At 37.2% G+C, this 17,590-nt stretch overlaps 1 protein-coding gene across 1 annotated transcript in view; it reads left to right on the top strand.

The window, feature by feature from the left end:
* MIPOL1 (mirror-image polydactyly 1) overlaps positions 1-17,590 on the top strand; it is a 159,703-nt gene that overhangs the window by 54,759 nt on the left and 87,354 nt on the right. The window contains exon 10 of the mRNA XM_059819538.1: positions 9,511-9,618. Within this exon, the coding sequence (XP_059675521.1) occupies positions 9,511-9,618 (108 nt within the window). The remainder of the gene's footprint in view (positions 1-9,510; positions 9,619-17,590) is intronic.

Genomic DNA, 17,590 nt, shown 5'->3' with positions numbered 1-17,590 from the left:
CTGAAATTTGTGTTCCTTCCTTTTATTAGGAGTACATAGTCTTTTATAGTCCTTTTATAGTCTCCTTCATTAGAGATATTCAAAAACCATCTAGACACGGTCCTGGGCAGCTGGCTTTAGGTGGCCCTGCTTGAGCAGGAGGATTGGGAAAGATAACCTCCAGAGGTGCCGCCTTCCAACCTCAACCATTCTGTGATTTCTGTGATTATATTTGCATGTTAGAAAGAACATGTGTAGGATCTACAAATCTGCAGGAATAAAATGTGATTGTTTTTTGAGCCCATGTGATGAAGAGGTGGCTGGCTACTGAGGAATCTGTCCCTATCTAACTGAAGACAAAAAATCAGTGGTATATTAAGTTATTTGCATTTACTAAGTATTGTGACTGCAGTAGCCCATTTCATAATATTACAGCTCAGTGTGGTAACAAATTACACAGTAGTTAGCACTGGAGTTTAGAATAACCAAAGCTGCCATGCAAAATAGTGTGTAAATGAGTATGTGGGAGTTGCATTGACTTGGAAAACGGATACTACGACTGTAAGTTAAAGAAGATCATAATAGTATTTTAATATTCAGCTGCTCTGACTGGCTTCTTTGGGACTTTTCTTGCAGTACTACTTACTACTCAGCCAGGGTAGAAATTATTTGAGGTAGTCACTAGGGTATTTCAGTCCTGGTCCTCTTGTAAGTAGTATACTAATACATGCCATGCTTTAATGGCAAATTTATTCCAAGACCTCTTTGGTGTTGTGTAGTTTTATTCTTTAAATGTTTTTAAAGGTGTTGAGGTTAGTTACTCTGAATTATTTTCTATATAGAAGATTCTACTCTGAAATCATCTCTTGAATCTGTATGCTGGAATTGCTGCCGTGCATTGAAAGTAAAACTGATCCTAGTCTAAGTATTATTGTACTTCCAGACCTTTATTCAGTGATTTAGAATTTACCTAGCAAAGATTTACTTTTTAAATTTTTTTTGTCATTGCTTTTAAAAGAAAATCTTGACTCTTGAATGATGTTTGCCTCTTACGATAAAATTTTAGTTAGTATTTTCCATTTGCTGAATTATTTGGGAGTATTGGTAGTTTCCTTTGCTTTTGAATATAGCACACTGACATGTGAACTATATGAAGTTCATTGTACTGTGCCAGTTTCTAGAGTTTCTATAATTCTATAGTGGGGCGTGTGTGTGAGCAAGCATGCTAACCTTCTGTACTACTTATCAGCTTACATGCTTAGTTTATACATTATTTGTTAGACTTATAGGCATGAAATTAAAAAAATGCATTAATAATGTGACTTCCATGTAAAACAGAAGTCACTTACTTATATATAACAGGCAATTAGTTAAAAAAAAACCCACTCAGATTAGTTGAATGCATTTTTGCTTCATTTCAAACCCAATACAGCCTCATGAATACATGTTTGACTCCAGGTTACTGGGTTTATGTTCTGATTGGAAACAACTATAAAGACTGCATCAGAGGTGAGGTAAGATTGGTAACTTATATGCAATGGATACAGGAAACTCTGAAGGTGACCAAGTTACGTGGCTTCAGCAGCTCCTGCTGTTAAGTTTCCTCCTGCAGATCAGGACTCTGTCAGCAACCCCCTGTCAGCAGAGCTGTGGTAGTCCAGTGGCACAGCCAGCACAGGAACCCTGCTTGAATCACCTGTGAATCACATATAGCTCGAGAACATCATGTTTTCCTTTCTCTTCTTCTCCTTGCACATTTTTTATAATGAGTGTTATTGATTAGGAAAGTCTGTGTGTGCTGAGCTCTTTGAGAAGTAGATCAAGTTTGTCTTGATCTTTGAAATGTCATCACTGAAAGGAAGTGTAAAAATATGTAGAGAATGGTGTTGGGTGGGTGAGCATCATAGGGCTACGCAATGCTGTTGACTAGCTGCACATGGGAGGATTGTTAACATGAAGAGCGGAAACAGTTAAACTTTATTGCTTGAATTTTCTGAATCTCTTTCAGTGGATTTACAGTTCCTTTAACTGTTCAAATGAAAATAAAAGAAAGCTTGTTTTGCTGCATTTTGAAGTGTTCAGAAACAGAAAGGAACGGTAAGAGGAAACCAAGTCATGTATACAGCATATTATCTGCCTTAATGCTGCAGGTTCCAACTGACTCATAGTGACAAGGAAGACAAAAAAGTTTCATTTGTATTTTGATGCATTTCTTTCTGTGGCTTCTGATGGAGCAAGATGCCATTGCACTTCTGCAAAAAAAGGTGTTTACATTTAAGTGTTTCTCTTACTAATAGAATATAAATTTTTAAAGATGCATATGTTTCTGAGGCCTAAGCTCTACAAAAGCACTTCTCTTTCTTGGAATCTCAGTAGTTCTAAGCTGCTGGGCATTGTATAAATAATCATTTAAACACATTTGTTGATAGTTTGCCAGAACTTTGAAGAAAAGTCTTTTCTTTCAGAGGTTAGAAAGCCTTAATTCAAAATTATAATTTAATGGAAAAATCCTTCTAGTGATTATTATGTAGAAACTCATTTATTTCTTTATTTGTTTTAAAATTATTATTTTAGAAGAAAAAGGATAAAAATCTATTTATATAAGTGCTTCCAAACATCTGCAGTTCAAAGTACATAATTCACAGTGACACCAAAGGTTGGTTTGTGTTTTGACTGGATGACTTTGGTATTATTTTTGTCTGCAGAGGAACGAGTTGTGCAGCATCCAAGTGGCGCAAGATGTTTGCCTCTCCAGAAATCGTGATGAATTTGGGACAAGGGCAGACTGTTCAAAAAAAAAAATATTGAGGGGAGGGGGAGAGAAGGGCTGTCGAACTGAGAACACTTGCATTCTATTCAGCATCTTTGAGCTGGGGGCTACTGTGAAGTGCAGATGATTATAAACAAAGTAAGAAGAGGTGAACAAAATAATAAACTAAGAGAGGAATCAGTGGAATTGTTTTTGTTTGGTTCACACGGTTGTTTATTGTATTCACCTTTCCACAGGTGATGACTTAAAAAATACAACAGGTGAAAAAGTAGCCATGTTTCCTCATCTTTTTCATGTTTGGTGTCTAGAAAAATTATTTCTACTTCAGTTGTTCATTGCAGTGAATATGTGTTAACTAATTCCAACAAGTGTCTGGAATTTATCACTTCCAAAAGTATTACACTGTGTAAGACCAGGATGTTGGTATCCTGTAAGCTCATCTTTTAATGGTATTTGTACATTTTCCATGAAGATACGGTGTGTCATTTACGTTGCTGATGAGCAGTTTGTTTAAAATGCATAAAGGAAAAAATGCATGTTGGAAAATAGTTCATCCGCCATTCAGATGGACTCCTACTTTCCCATAATTTGCAGGACTAAACTATTTTCCCAACTTACTCAGTAGGAGCTGGTTTATTTTAATTCTCACTACTTCAGTAAATGGGATCCCAGTTCAGCAAGGTCTTCATGCATAAAAGACCACAGAACGTGATAGAGTACTCACTGTTTAAAGTGAAGGGCCTGATAAGCAATCAGGTAATTATGCGCCAACTGACCCACAGTGACTAAGCACTCACTTTTGATTTTTGTCTGACTTTAATAAAAATACGTAACCTTAAGTTTAATGACAGAATTAAGCTATTTATGGGAGGCTGTGGTTATGTACAAGATCTATTATTAAACTACGGAGACCACATAAGACTGACTGGATGGGATCAGATCAGACCAAATATCCACCTACCTCACCACCCTGACCCCACTCAGCCAATAGTCTAGACTTCAGGAAGAGTACAAGAACAGGGCAAGCACATTGCGGTACCTCCATCTACATTCTGTCCCTTTAGTCAGCAATCTCACCAATGGAGTCTTATGTGTTTATGCCAGTGCTTATTCTTAAGATTATAAGCATTGCAGGTTTTGACAAGGACTCTAGGTGAACAAATATATTTTCATAAAATACTATCTTTTGTATGTACTAATTGGATGAGACAATCAAATGTAATTCAGAATTCAGGAAAGAACTTTGTGCAGAATTTGGCCTCATCTTAGTTCTACTACATTTGTTTCATTAGACTTTGACCCTCATATCTGTATTAACAGAGACAAATCAATTGCTTTTTTTTCCTAGCATGTAAATGGCATGTGTTGACTTTTTTTTTTTCCCTAGCATATTGCCATAAGTTCAGGAGGGGTTAGTTTGGATTCCTTTTAATGAAAGATGATGGAAAACATTGTATGCTATATGGTAATATTAAAAGCAAATATAGATGTAACAGGATTAAATAGCCACCAAGACTGCATTTGTAGTAAGGAAGTGTTACAGTGTTCTGTTATATTCAGCTTTAGCTGTTGCTTCCTCAGCCAAGGAGTGTCATAGTACCCTTTCTCTGGGTCAAATCTGTGCTGAAATACAAAGTAAGTAATGCACCTGACGTAACTATCTAGTTCAGTGAGATGAGAGCGAGGGACCCCAGTGTAGCAAAATGTTTATGTCTCTCTGAAAGCACGTGAACAGTCTGATTGACCTGAGTAGTGTGGAGTTAAACATGCTTCTGCATGAGGCTTCTGGGCATAGGTGTTGTCTTCATAGTAACAAACTGCACAGGGACCAAATGGTTGGGGGCAGGGGGTCGCTCTGCTTGATGTTAATGTTTTGCTGTATTCCATGTTTGTCCCTATTAATGTTATTTCTCCAATGGCTTGCAGATTCTTCTTTGCTCTTGTGTAATGTCTGTACCTTTTACTTTCACAACACCTCAGTGAAGAATCATGTTAAGTAATGATCAAAAAATAACTCATCAATATGTGTGCACCTGCACCATGTGCACCATGTGCCAGCACATGACAGGCACCATAACACCATGTTAACATGTTACAGGTAGAAGTTGAGGAAGAAAATGCTGAAAAGCTGACAGCACGTTAAAGATGATTTATTTATACAAGTACTAAAGTTATGTTTGATATGTTAATGCAACCTCATTTTCTAGTAAAGGCCAAACACTATTAAGTGGTTATCTGCATTGATTTTTCTATCTTCTGAAATACTCAATTCATTGTAATCTATCTTTATTCCTTTTGTGTACCCGGAACTAGGACCATCTTTTAACAGTCGAGCCTTTAATAGGCGAGCCTCAAGGACTTTACTCGGTGATATTCTCCTGGTCTACTTCCTGACCTCTCCATCAGTGTCTCCTTTAGCAGGTGCTCCTTTTTGCAGTTTGTCTGGGTTTTCCCTGTGGCATTCTCAACCCTCCCACCTGGATAGTGACTGAAAGGGGTCAGCACCCACTGCGGGTTGAATTGGTGCCTCTTACAAACATCCTTGTTCTGCTGAATCATGTTAGCTGATGCTTGTTAAAAAAGGTTCACCAGTAGCCTAATGGTTTAAAGTAGAAGATGAGAGGGAAGAACAGGTGCACTTGCTGTCTATCCTTTCATTCCTGTGTGAATCTCTTCTTATCCTTTTGGTATGTTACCTCCTTTACTTCTGATTTTGTGTCTTAGCTGCTTGTGGTATATCCTGTGCTGGGTCAAGGGGTATTTGTTTGGAAAGACTGAGTGCATTTAGAAGAGCGCAGCCAGGTTGCACTGTGGAAATATGGTTAAAGAGAAGATTGAGTGCCTGTTGCTGGGAATGGATGATGTAGTGAAAACTGTACAGCTGGGCACTGATGATTGCTCAAGGAACACTTGGAGTAGGCTTAAAGAGGTTCACAGTCTGGCAAGTACATTATCACCTGAATGAGGCTAGCTAAGGTAGGAGACTTTTGGGGGGAAATATGTTCAGAGAGGAGAACAAACATGAGGGTTTGAAAGAAGAGAGGAAACCTTTTTCTGGTTGGGTTTTTGGGTTTTTTGGTTTGTTTTCTTTTAATCTTCAGTATTGCCTCTCTGGCTACAGAACTCTGATTGCACACAGTAGACCGCACAATGAAGCTAATTCTTGGTGGATTGTTTGTGTGAAACCTTTGTAAAATGACATGTTGCCATTTGTGAGGCTTTAATGTCCTTTACTTAGCAAAGTCTTTAGCATTCTGATCAAGGCATATTCTCTTTGACATCTGTCTACACTGCTTTCATATTCCTTGATGTACTCAAAGTATCTGAGGTAAAGAAGCAGTTTGCTCAATTAACAGCCCACCTTTCATAAAGTGTTAAATTCATGGGAACTTCCATTTAAGTGCACATTCACAGCTCAGCTCAGATGTTTAGGCAACCTGTGTTGCACAAAATATTTTGTCTCTGACTTTAAGAGGATTTTTTTTGAAGGTTTCCCAAGTATGAATTTTCACAAGTTTGGGATAACAGGATTTAGACATTCTTATTTATAATATTTAAAATGAAACACTTCCTTTAGCTTTCAGCTTTCTTAAAAGGAAACATCCAACATTTCCTTTTTGCCAGTACTGAATTGAACGATGTCTTCTCTTCACTGTGCTCCAAGAAGTATTTTTATATATGTTTTTAGAAGGAAATCCAGTTTCTTACTTGCAGCTGTTGGCATTTTAGAGCCTTGGAGTGAACCAATAAAAACACATGTTCTTTTAAAGAACATCTATTTTTACTGGACCTTGCTAACAAGCAGTGACACAGAATTCAAAAAATGTTGGCTCAAATGAATAGAAGGGCTGCATTGTTTTAAATTCTATTTCTAAAACTTTTCTTTACAGCAAGATTACACATAAATTTCATATGCTCTTGTTCTTGTCAAAAAGAGTGCTTGATTTTAGAATGCTATTTTAATGTTTTAAAAGTAGTTCTGGTATCAAAGTGTTGTAGAGTATAAAATTTTAGTAAGACATACACAATGTTGCCATTTAAGAGTATTATTATAATACTTTCACAAACAGGATAATTAAAGATTTTACTTCCTAGACTGGTAGGAATAAATACATTTTGATTGATAATTCAGAACATCTTGTGTTAATACATTGTTTCCAACATATTAAGACACGTGCAAAGGTCAAATGAGATCATCATTTCTTTCAATGATACCCTCAAAATGGATTCAAGCAATATGCTGACTGAATATGCCTACTTTTCTTCAAATATCAACATTCTTAGTGGAAATGAAATTAGAGATGAATTATAAAATGCTACCAAGATTGATGTAAATGCAATGGTGTCAAGGCTGACTTGGTAGGGAGGTCCATCCATTTTATGTTACTTGTGTTGCATCTTTATCGTACATGCTCTATATGCTGCATGATACTAGAGCCTCACCACTGCTGTTTATTTCACTGTCTTGTCTTCGCAGGAGTGAAGTGGAGAACAAAATAAGGTTGCATGCATGCCCTTAGTTGTGCAGCCTGCCCTGTACATCAAGATCATTTTCCTCATGGTCCTGTAGCTAGATTTTGCTCTTAGCATATTTTCACTTCTCTTTCGGAATCAAGAGACTAGCATGAATGTAAATTAATGTTTTAAAGGTGGATTGAGATTTTGGCCTTTTTAATAATATTTACTGTAAGAAACCTGTGCCTTTGTCAAATTGGGAATTCTAAAGCACTGTTTTGAAGAGCGTTGGCAAAGCAGAAAAGTGAGAGGCCTGCTGATCTTACATGATGTAATGTGTAAAGTGTCATAATAATGCCTGAAGTAATAGATTGATTTTATTTTTTCAAATGGTGTTTAGATCATGTATGCTAGAGAAGAAAAGCTGCTAGAGGAAAAAACTGCATAATCTGGGTTTAGTTCTTCAATAGTTTTATTAGCACCTTCGTGTCTGTAATAATTTTTATGCTGCACATGGAAAAAGAATTACAGCTGTGATTGTGTGATTTGTGATTTTTTTTTTGTGTGTGTGTGAGATAAACATAGACATTAAATGTCTCAAGTCTGTAAAAATATTTGCAATCAAATGTAAATATAATTCCCTAAATGTATTTCCCTATTTTATAGGAAAGTATCTTTTTCTCTTTCTTGCAATAAAAATGAAACTGTGCATTAAGGTACTTTACAACAGACACTGAGAGAATGCACTAGGCCAGAGATATTTGCTGCCTTTAAAATAAGTAATCCTATTAGAAATGAGCCCAGATTTCTAACAGAAGTAATGAAATAGAACAACAGATACGTGAATTGAGTTTTCTTAATAGTACTGTTGGACACCTACAATTATTTAAAACATTCAAATACAGGATTGAATTCTTCTGTTTTATATACTATGCTGGATACCTGATGTACAGTACATTGTTAAGGACTTACTTTGTGTTTAAGAAGTGTGTTTATTGGTACGTCTAAAATTTCTGTCTCGAGATCCTTTAGTACTCCTTATTTTACTTAGACCTCAGTTATAATTTTTGCAGTCCTACAGCGCTCTCTTTCACAGTTTTTCTTTTAGAGTTGACATGAGCCATGCTTCATTATCCCACATACTGAATTGCTCAGGAATAGGTTGTATACACTTGATGGGAAGCTCAGTTCTGTGTCGTCCACAGTCACTAAGACAGCACAAGAGACTGATGTTTCCAGGTCTTTCATCTGAGACAGCAATGCTTACATGGGCATTTTATCACGATTCTCATTCCTTCCTTGCTAGTGTTTTCAGAATGTATTTATTAAAATAATTTTTATCAATTAATTGTCTTTTGTTCCAACAGAGTCTATCAGCTTTGGGTTTTGGTGGTGATATCCAAACTACTTGCTTGCAATATACTGTTCTAAAATGTTCCTGCTAATACTGTGTTTTTCCCGAGTTCTACCAGTTGTTCCCCTATATCTTCCTAGTACTTTTTCTGTTTTGTTTTGCTTTTTTTTGTAAAACAGGCGGGTTTTTTCATAAGACAATGAACTGTCTGCTGACAACTAATTACTCTTTCAAATGAAGGCAACTGGGCAAGACCTCTTACAGTTACCATAAAAGCAGTGAAATATAATTTAGCTCACAATTTGCAGATCTTTAATCTTTAAAAGAGATGTTCGGCTGACAGCAGTAACTATATGTGTGTATGCATGCAGTAGCAAATGTTAAATTTTTTATTCTTTGTCATTAAGTTAAATATTTAAACTAAACAATCTTAAAACTTCTTTTCTTTCAAGATGTGGTGTGTATTTGGGAATTAAAGTAAGCTCTTAGTGTGAAAAATATAAGTATAAAATTACATGTATATTTTCTAATAGAAGGCTGGGTCCTGGATTATTTGGGACTTTCATTTGCTTGCTTTTCTAAAAGCATGTATTACTTCCTTTATATCCACTTACTTAATACATAAAAGCCAGAATCTAGCCTTATATTGGCATATCTAGGAGCAGAAATTCAACCTGACATTTTTAAGACTTTTTAAAACGTTCTGCAAAATATCTTTATCTGATATTAAACTTAGCTTTTTTTGACATACAGTTGGACCAGGAAGAAACTGAATAATGATGCACATTTAAAAAACATAGCTCTGGTACTGGTCTGGGATTGTAACTTGCTTTTGTCTGATGCTTTCACTACTGCAGAAATGGGGATGGGGTTATTTACGTTAATTCATTTGGCTTGTTGAAAAAAATATGCCCACACTCCTCTACTTAATGGGATTCTTTCCTCGTTGCAGTGCAAACGGCTGGAGCAGGAGCTTCATCATCTGAAAGAGCAGAACCAGACTTCAGCAAACAACACGAGACATCTGACTGCTGAAAACAATCAAGAACGTGCTCTGAAGGTAAATCTCCATTTCTTCTTGCAGGCAAATTAAGGTTGTAAGCCCCTGGTGCCAGCTTTCTGAGCTGCATATATCAGTTGTGTACATTTCGGCAGAAGTGAGCTATGGTGTTTGCCAACAACCCCTTCTTTAAACACAGATACAGCACCCTTCTGTTATGGTTTTATTTTATTTTGTGTATGAAAACAACAAGAAAAAAATAACGTATCCTCCAAATTATGGGGCTGGTAATTAACGCGAAATTCTTGGAGTCTGTCCTTGCAGTATTACATTTTATAACATGAAGAAAACTGCCACTGTTTGCCTCACGGTACCTTTGCAAAACTAATATTTTAAAGCATGGCTGTTTGATCTGCTCCCAGCAGTGTGTGCTATATTAATAACATTATTGACCTATACTACTAGTGACCACACAGTTGATACTACTATTTGCAAAAGGGTAGCTAGTTGGAATTGGGAGGAGGAATAATAAGTCTTGTCAATAAGAATAAAAATGAGCAGAGAGGCGGGAGAGGGTCAGAGAAAGGACAGTGTAAAGGGACAGGTTATTGCTGCTTTGAGAAAGGGAAATTGTAACGTCAGTGGAATTGATAGCTACATAACCAGCAATCTCAGCGCTAGCCAGAATAAGAAACTATGCCAGGTAAGATGTGCAAGCATCGTGTGCACCTTTTCAACCACTCTATTCTTAAAAATCTCTTTTATGGGTAGTGGAGAGACAATATAAATACAGAAGTTACTCTATTGATACTGTGTTGTCGTCTTAAAACTGTGTTTGATTTAGGCAATAAAAGCCAAACGTTTCTCATGTATAGGCAGATTTTCCTCAGCCTCCTCTTTCTTTCTTTTTTATATTTGCAAAACATCATTATTCATGCAACAACTTGACCAATGCAAAGTATAGGAATTAAGGTAAATCCTTGTGTAGTTTGACATTTCTCAGTAAAAAAGAAGTATAATGAATAAATGGAGAGAGGCTGCTTGCCACACAAATGCTGTATGCTCTATGGGTTTATAATTGCCATCAGAATCCATGGTGAATATTACAAAATCAGGTGTGCAATACTGAAAGCAATCCATCCTCAGATGACTAGAAACAGAGATCATAAACATTCAGGGCAGTTTCTGACCACAGTAATAGTATTGTTTTGAATCTGGTGTCACTAAAAGTTAGTGCTTGCCGAGCATGCTCCTTATTGAACGTAGTGTTGTTTTTCATCAATTGCATGCTGTCTTGTTTTTTTTTGTGTCATTGAAAATGCTATGCACAGTCTTTCTGTTAGAAAACAGCAATGTTTTATTGAAACTACACTTTTTAAATTTAATATTGCCTGACATAATGCTTACAGAATAATTATATTTTCAGAGCAAGAAGTGACTTAATAGTTCAGAGTGTTACTAGGATTTCATTCTAAACCTGATATTGCTCTCCCAGCACCTAATCTTTAAAGAATTTAATTTCTGGCTGTCACAGGCATTTTTTGATTTTTCAAAGTTAGAGGTTAATTGGTCGTAGTCTTTTAGAGATGAGAGTCTGGAGAGGAAAAAAGGAATGCTTTTCAATTTTTGGTGAAGTTGAACCTTTTTTTATTATTGTACCGCTGTAGAGTTTCTCTCAGTTCATATTACTGTTGCCTACAGTGAGGACAGGTCCATCAGAGTACTTTTTAAAAGGCTGATGAGTTAAGTTGAATTCTTGACCTTGAAAACTGTAAAATGCCCATATGAAATATTGGCAATAGTAGTTAGCTTTGATATACAACATATGAACACTCATCCTGACCTAAGCACCCATGTAAATGAAAAGTTTATCACCCCTTTTTAGTGTAGCTACAGCCTGGAAAATATGGACTGGCTGGTAGGGATGAAAGTTGTGTCAGCGCCTCCTTTAGAAATGGGTTTGATGGGTGCTCTGGACCTGGCTGCAGCTGGCCAGGGCGTTCCTACTACCATCAGCGGCAGAGCTCCCTGCCGGAGAAATATCCAGCCAGAGTCCCCAGACAGGTAATGTACTGTGGGGTCTTGGCACACACCAAGGGTGAAACCCTCTTGTTCTTAGCTGCTGCCTCCTGCCTCTTGTATGCGCTCAGTAGCTATCATAAGTGCTACACACAGAGTGCATGTACAGACCCAAGGATCCCCTCCTGTTTCCTCTCTGCTGCAGATCACCCTCTGGTCATCTGTCCATTTTCAGAGAAATAGGGCAGGCCATTTGTTTCTGTGGTGCAGGGTTAAATATCAACACAACTATTTTTATTTTCACCGTGATCCAGAGACTACATTTACTTTAACCACCTCCACGTGCAAACTGGGAACTGTGCTATGTACTATTAGTTCAGATGTAAACACCTGTCCTGTGGAAGGAGTACAGGTATTCCTTCTGTGTCTATCCGGAACAGAGTCTATTAAAAAGGGTTTTTTAAAAAATCTTTAATTTTCCCTGCTCTCTTAAACTTAATGAATGTTGTCTGATTCAGTGTGGCAGAAGATGTGTTTCAGTGATAGGTGGCAGATGAGGAATTTGATCTGCTTTAGATTTTCTTCAGGGAGTAACGGAAGTGTAAACTTCAGATGTGATGCAAGGATACTTGCATTCTTAACTGCATAAAAATACAGTGATCAGGATCAGCTAGATTAAGGATGGCATAAAAGTTTGTGATAAAAGACGAGACCCTTACCTCTATGGGGTCCTGAAATACACTTAATGACAAAACCCAACGGGTATTGGTTTTTTCTTACTTTTTGAAATAATCTCACCATAGTGAGTTGCTCAGAAGGAAAAAAGGTGTCAGAGCAATCCACAAGAAACCTATTTCATTCCATTGATGATATGGTCTAATAGGTAAGATAAGCTGCAAGCTTTCAGCTTTGTTTTTAGTTATATTACTTCACAGGGCTAACGCCACCCTTCTTTGAGGCAATAACAGCCCGTAGACTCCTGAGTGAGGCAAAGCAGCAGAGAGACAGGTTGTTACTGTGGGAGAGCTGTGGTGGCAGTAAATTGGCCAGATCTAGGATCTGGAAGTTGCAAAGATTATATGAGCACTCTTGCATACTTTCGGTTTTACACTTTTAGATCCCGTGTCTCACCTGAGGATCATGTGACAAAAAAAACATGACACAAAAGGCACTCTGTATAGACCTATACTGTGTTATTTCATCTTACTGTGCAATATAACATCTGCAATATAACATTTTTGGTAAGATTGCTGCTCTTAACTAATCTCTGTCATATATATTAGTAGTATGTGATTTAAAATTTCCATATTTAATCTATTTATTGCATAGAACATTCCTTATGGTAATGTGGGCCATTCAGTCCCACAATGCCAAACTGGTACTCCTAATTTTCATAATATTCTTATTGGTCATAGGGGATTGTGTCAATTGAGCGAAAAGGCATTTCAAATTTTCCCTCCAGGCAATGCCCACAACTGCACAGAGGTCATTCAGAGAAGCATGTGGGCCCCTATTTCCGTAGTTTAAGTAAAATAATCCTCCCCTTTGTGAAACCAATTTAAAAAATCTCTTATAATATTTCAGATTGAATTATAGCTAAATCTTTTAGGGATAATTGCTTCCTAAGGGCCTATACATTTGCGCTCTTGGTACATTTTCATAAAATAAGATCTGCAGAGTGCTTTGCAGTTCTAATGTGTCAGGGTCTATACGTAGGATTATTCATTTGTGGTCGGCCTTCATAATTAACATTTGGTTTCTGCTGATTCTGATAAATGTATTCCCACAATACCTTGAAACAGCTGATTCAATTAAACATTGAAAAGTTGGAGAATTGCTATTTTTTCATTAGTATTAAAATACTGTTGTGGATCATTTTATTGTTGTTAGCTTTGTAGTGTGTGGTTTTGAAATGCAGAATTCTAAGTAATTCATTTTCCTAAAGAAAAATAAAGATTTTGCCAGTGTGAACATCCTCTTCACTCAGTTGAAGAATAGGAAATAAGTCTTATGAAACAAATAACTTCATGTGAAAATTCGTGGAAAATGTTTAACTGGATTTGAATGAAACATAGGGAGAGGTGACTTCTTTTTTCACAGCCCTGATTTATTTTGTAATTTTTAATTAGGTGGTACATTCTTCTTAAAGCAGCTATTAATCTGCTTTAAAGACCAGAGAGGCATACTAATTTTACTTTCAAGCCAAACTCTTGAAATGGAGAGGAGGGCTGTTTCATGACGATACCCAAATCAGGTGCCCTTTAGTGGCTAAATGAGTTTACTCCATCCAAGTATCATGTCATTAGCACTTGTAAAGGTTATTAATCATCTTCAGAGCTGTTAAGATGTTAATCTTTGGTTATGATTGGCTTGTTTTGTTACGTTTTTCTGACTAATCAATCTTTCTAGTTGTGGTTTTCTGTATAATTCATCCTACATGCTTTTATTAAGAATATCATAAATTCAGAGTCAGAGGCAAGAAAGTGACCTGAAGGAGCTGTCAGAAATTCGTCTGCAGTAGTGTCATAAAGCAATTGTAGCTGATGTCATCTACTTTCTGCTGACACATAAGAATTGTGTCAAGGGCAGGAAATCCACCATGTGTAGCAGTTTGGTAGTTGTTCCAGTGATGATGCCTGTGAAAAAGCCACTCTAGAAAGACTTAATTTAAGTACTCCCTGTCATAAATTGCATTAAGCTCTGCTTTGATTCCCAGAATTTCCCAGATTCTTAGAGTAGAAACCATTTTTCCATATCTGCTTGACAATGCCAACCGCAAAAACAAATCCAGCTGACTAGTCAACGTATCAGCCATGAAGAGCATGATACCAGGAGAATGTGGTGCCATAAGAGCTTAAAAAAATTAAGAAAAGCGTTAACATGAAGTTTAAAATGTTTGCTACTGTTGAAAAGCATGGGGTATTCATGCTATTTAGGTGTATAATATTGACTATGGAAAATAGTGTTCCTTTCAGAAGATAGTAACTATGGCCCCTGTCTGCAAAAACTAAGTACTTCTAACAATGTTTTTATGTTTAGAGCTTCAGAGCTGAAGTTTCAGAGCTTCATTTTAATGAGTTTAGAGCTGGTGTATGGCTATAAAGCCTCTGATTTGTTTCTGACAAAGCCACATGTTTTGAAATGCTCTGTAATCCAGGGAAACTTGCCTGAAGCAGTGGTGGGAAACAGAGATTCCAATCTCATCTCTTCTGTTCAAATTCGAGTTCAGCATACCATTTTTACATTTTATTATAGTTATTGATTGCATCCTAGAAAACTCTGAGAGAAAAGCCCTTCAATACTTTCATAATCGTTCTACGTGAGGCAACAGAGATCAGATTGATGTATTAGAAACCTAGAACGTAAGTTTTGAATGAGGCAAGGCCCAGCTGCATCCAGAACACCACTCTGCCAACTTCAGCCATTTCAACTGTTGCACTGTTGTTAACAGCAGTGCTGTGTGAGTGATAGAAACCGCCTGCCGATTACCAGTATTTTATAGCTAACAGATGAATAGCTATGTTATGCAGTGGTGAAGTGCGTGTTACATCTTTCTACAGTTTCTAGCTACAAAGTAACCAGACATTACTCTACAAAGAGTTTAAAACTTGCTATTCATCTACTTGTTGGTATGGTGTTATTGTTTGGTAGAAGATGCTTTAAAATTTTGTGCTTGCTTCAGAGTGGTTGGGTTTTTTCAATGAAGCAACTCGGCAATATTTATATGTTGGACAGTCCACCCATTTCTCTCACATTTTGCTATGAATTCCTCTGGCCAGTATGCACTGTTCCCTCTGTATCTAACAATATCAACCTGTGAAAGCGCAGCTTGAGAGTTCACTCTGTGGAGTTAACCGTAAAGCAATCATGCTTTTCCTTTTGGATGTCATGTGCTGCTACCTGTAAAAGGGACTGCTATCACATTTGCAAATGAATTTATAGGTTTGTTTGAAGACTGAGATGCCAGCTTCATACTGGAAGTAGAAGGGGAGGAGTAGAAGATTGCAGATCTGCTGCTCCATGTGAGGAGATACACTGTGCCTTTGCATTTACTTACGATCTATATCTATTTTTCTGAAACCACAGGCATGTTTCAGAAGCAATGGGAATAGTTAACAGGCTTCTTGGAGGTTATCTCCAGCAAATAATATGTTGTTACAACTAATCCCGAAAGGTTCTTCATGCTATTCTTCCAATGACTTACACAAGGATAAAATACTAGAGAATTTATCAAAGCTGCAGTCTCTAACTTTGTGCAAGAACAATTTCAGTAGGTCCGTTTCTTCTCCCAAGAAGGGTGCCACTTCTCTTCTGCTTTCAGAAGAGTTGTCCAGTTCAGGTTGTAGAAAGCCACAATGAGTTTATTTCATTCTCCAGTAGCTACCCTAAAGTAGTATGTGCCCTCATTTAAATGCCTGGGCAACGTGAGAGACAAATTTGCTACCCTGTCAGTAAAACTTGTTAAGCACATGAGATCACTGTTAATTTTTAGAGGGGAAGTTTGCTGAAATTTGAATCCTTGAATTGCTTTCAAGTACATAGTGGAGGTGGAAATAAAAGACCTAGTAAAACTTGGAACATGCTGCTGACAATCTGGATGTGGATAAGAATGCACAAACATTTTTCTTCCGTTGCTGCTTCCTAGACACTTTATGAGACAGAGTAGATACAATTGCAGTCTTAATTACATTGAACAGAGCCTCTGCTTGTGCTGCACCCAAAAACACTTAATCACAAAGTCTTAAAGGGTGTCACTAAGGTTAGACCCAAGTCTTTTCAGCTCTTATCCATGCTAGAAACATGATTAGTCACTTTATACCTGGTGTTATTAAATAGTACTGTACACCTCAGAGGATATCAGTGTAAGCTGGTGCATCGTGCCATAAATGAACACTAAAATGAGGCCATGTACAACTCCTGCGGAAATAATTCTGTCCGTGTTCCACTTCAATATTAATTTTCTGCATTCCTTTCTGCTTAAGTTGCAGTGTCTCCAAAAGCTGTCTCTACAAACTTCTGACAACCCGCCCAGTTACCTGTATGTATGGAGAGCGAGAAAATAACTCGTATAATCCCACAGTGACCAACGTTCCCCCTCAATCCCAGTGGAAAAAATGTGACCACTGGTCAAGTGGTCTTTAAAGCAGTCATTTAAAGTTTCCTTGGAACCAATTGTTCCTTTGAGCCAGATGTCATAACCGGGGCCTCTGGTCAGTTCAGGTCTGGAGATCCTCAGCCAGGGATTTCTTCTTCATCTGCTGTCATATATTTAGGAGTGTAACAGTTTGCTTACGTGTATCCCCTATAGGCAGGAAGTGACTAATTTAGCACATGTATCTGATCATGAGACAGAAAGCTAAGTTCAGAAATTTGATCTACTTCTATCACTTTTAGTGACCAGTTTTGTTAATTGTTTTTTGTAGCCATCCAAGCTGGTAGGCTTTATTTAGTTATGCAGATCTTGACAGAATAATTGTTCATGAGTGACAGCTACATTCTTAGTGACAGTCTCTTCCTATCTGGTAATTAATGTTTTAGCACTGATAGACATTTGTATTCATTGACCAAAAATATCTTAATTTGTATAGGGAATTGAAAGTTAAAATAATTGCTTAAATGTGCCATAAGCAAATAATACAATGTTTTCCCCGATGGAAAACATGGGAAATAAATTATGAGATGAGACACTTGCCCTTCAGTGGGAGTGAAGTTGTCCAGAGTCCCTTTAGAAACACAGGCTTCCAGAGTCTGATAAATCTGATTTATATGAAACATCTACCTAGGAGTTGAAGAGAAATTATGTTTGGTAACATTAGCACTTGCATGATTTTCAGTGGTCAGTTTGTGATGTCATTAAGTGGCTGTGTGGATAGGCAGCAGGGCCATTTGTACTCTTCTTGGTTCACTAAGGCATCACCACACGTCAGAATTTTGATCTCGTTCAAGCCTTGGGTTGTTTTCAAATTGAAGGAAACAAACAGACGTACCCAAGTTCTCGTCTTTGCTTCCTCAG

Source organism: Gavia stellata, chromosome 7 (assembly GCF_030936135.1).
Source record: "Gavia stellata isolate bGavSte3 chromosome 7, bGavSte3.hap2, whole genome shotgun sequence".
NCBI lineage: Eukaryota > Metazoa > Chordata > Aves > Gaviiformes > Gaviidae > Gavia > Gavia stellata.
The sequence above is the reverse complement of the archived record's forward strand: the minus strand, read 5'-3'. Positions and strand labels throughout refer to the sequence as shown.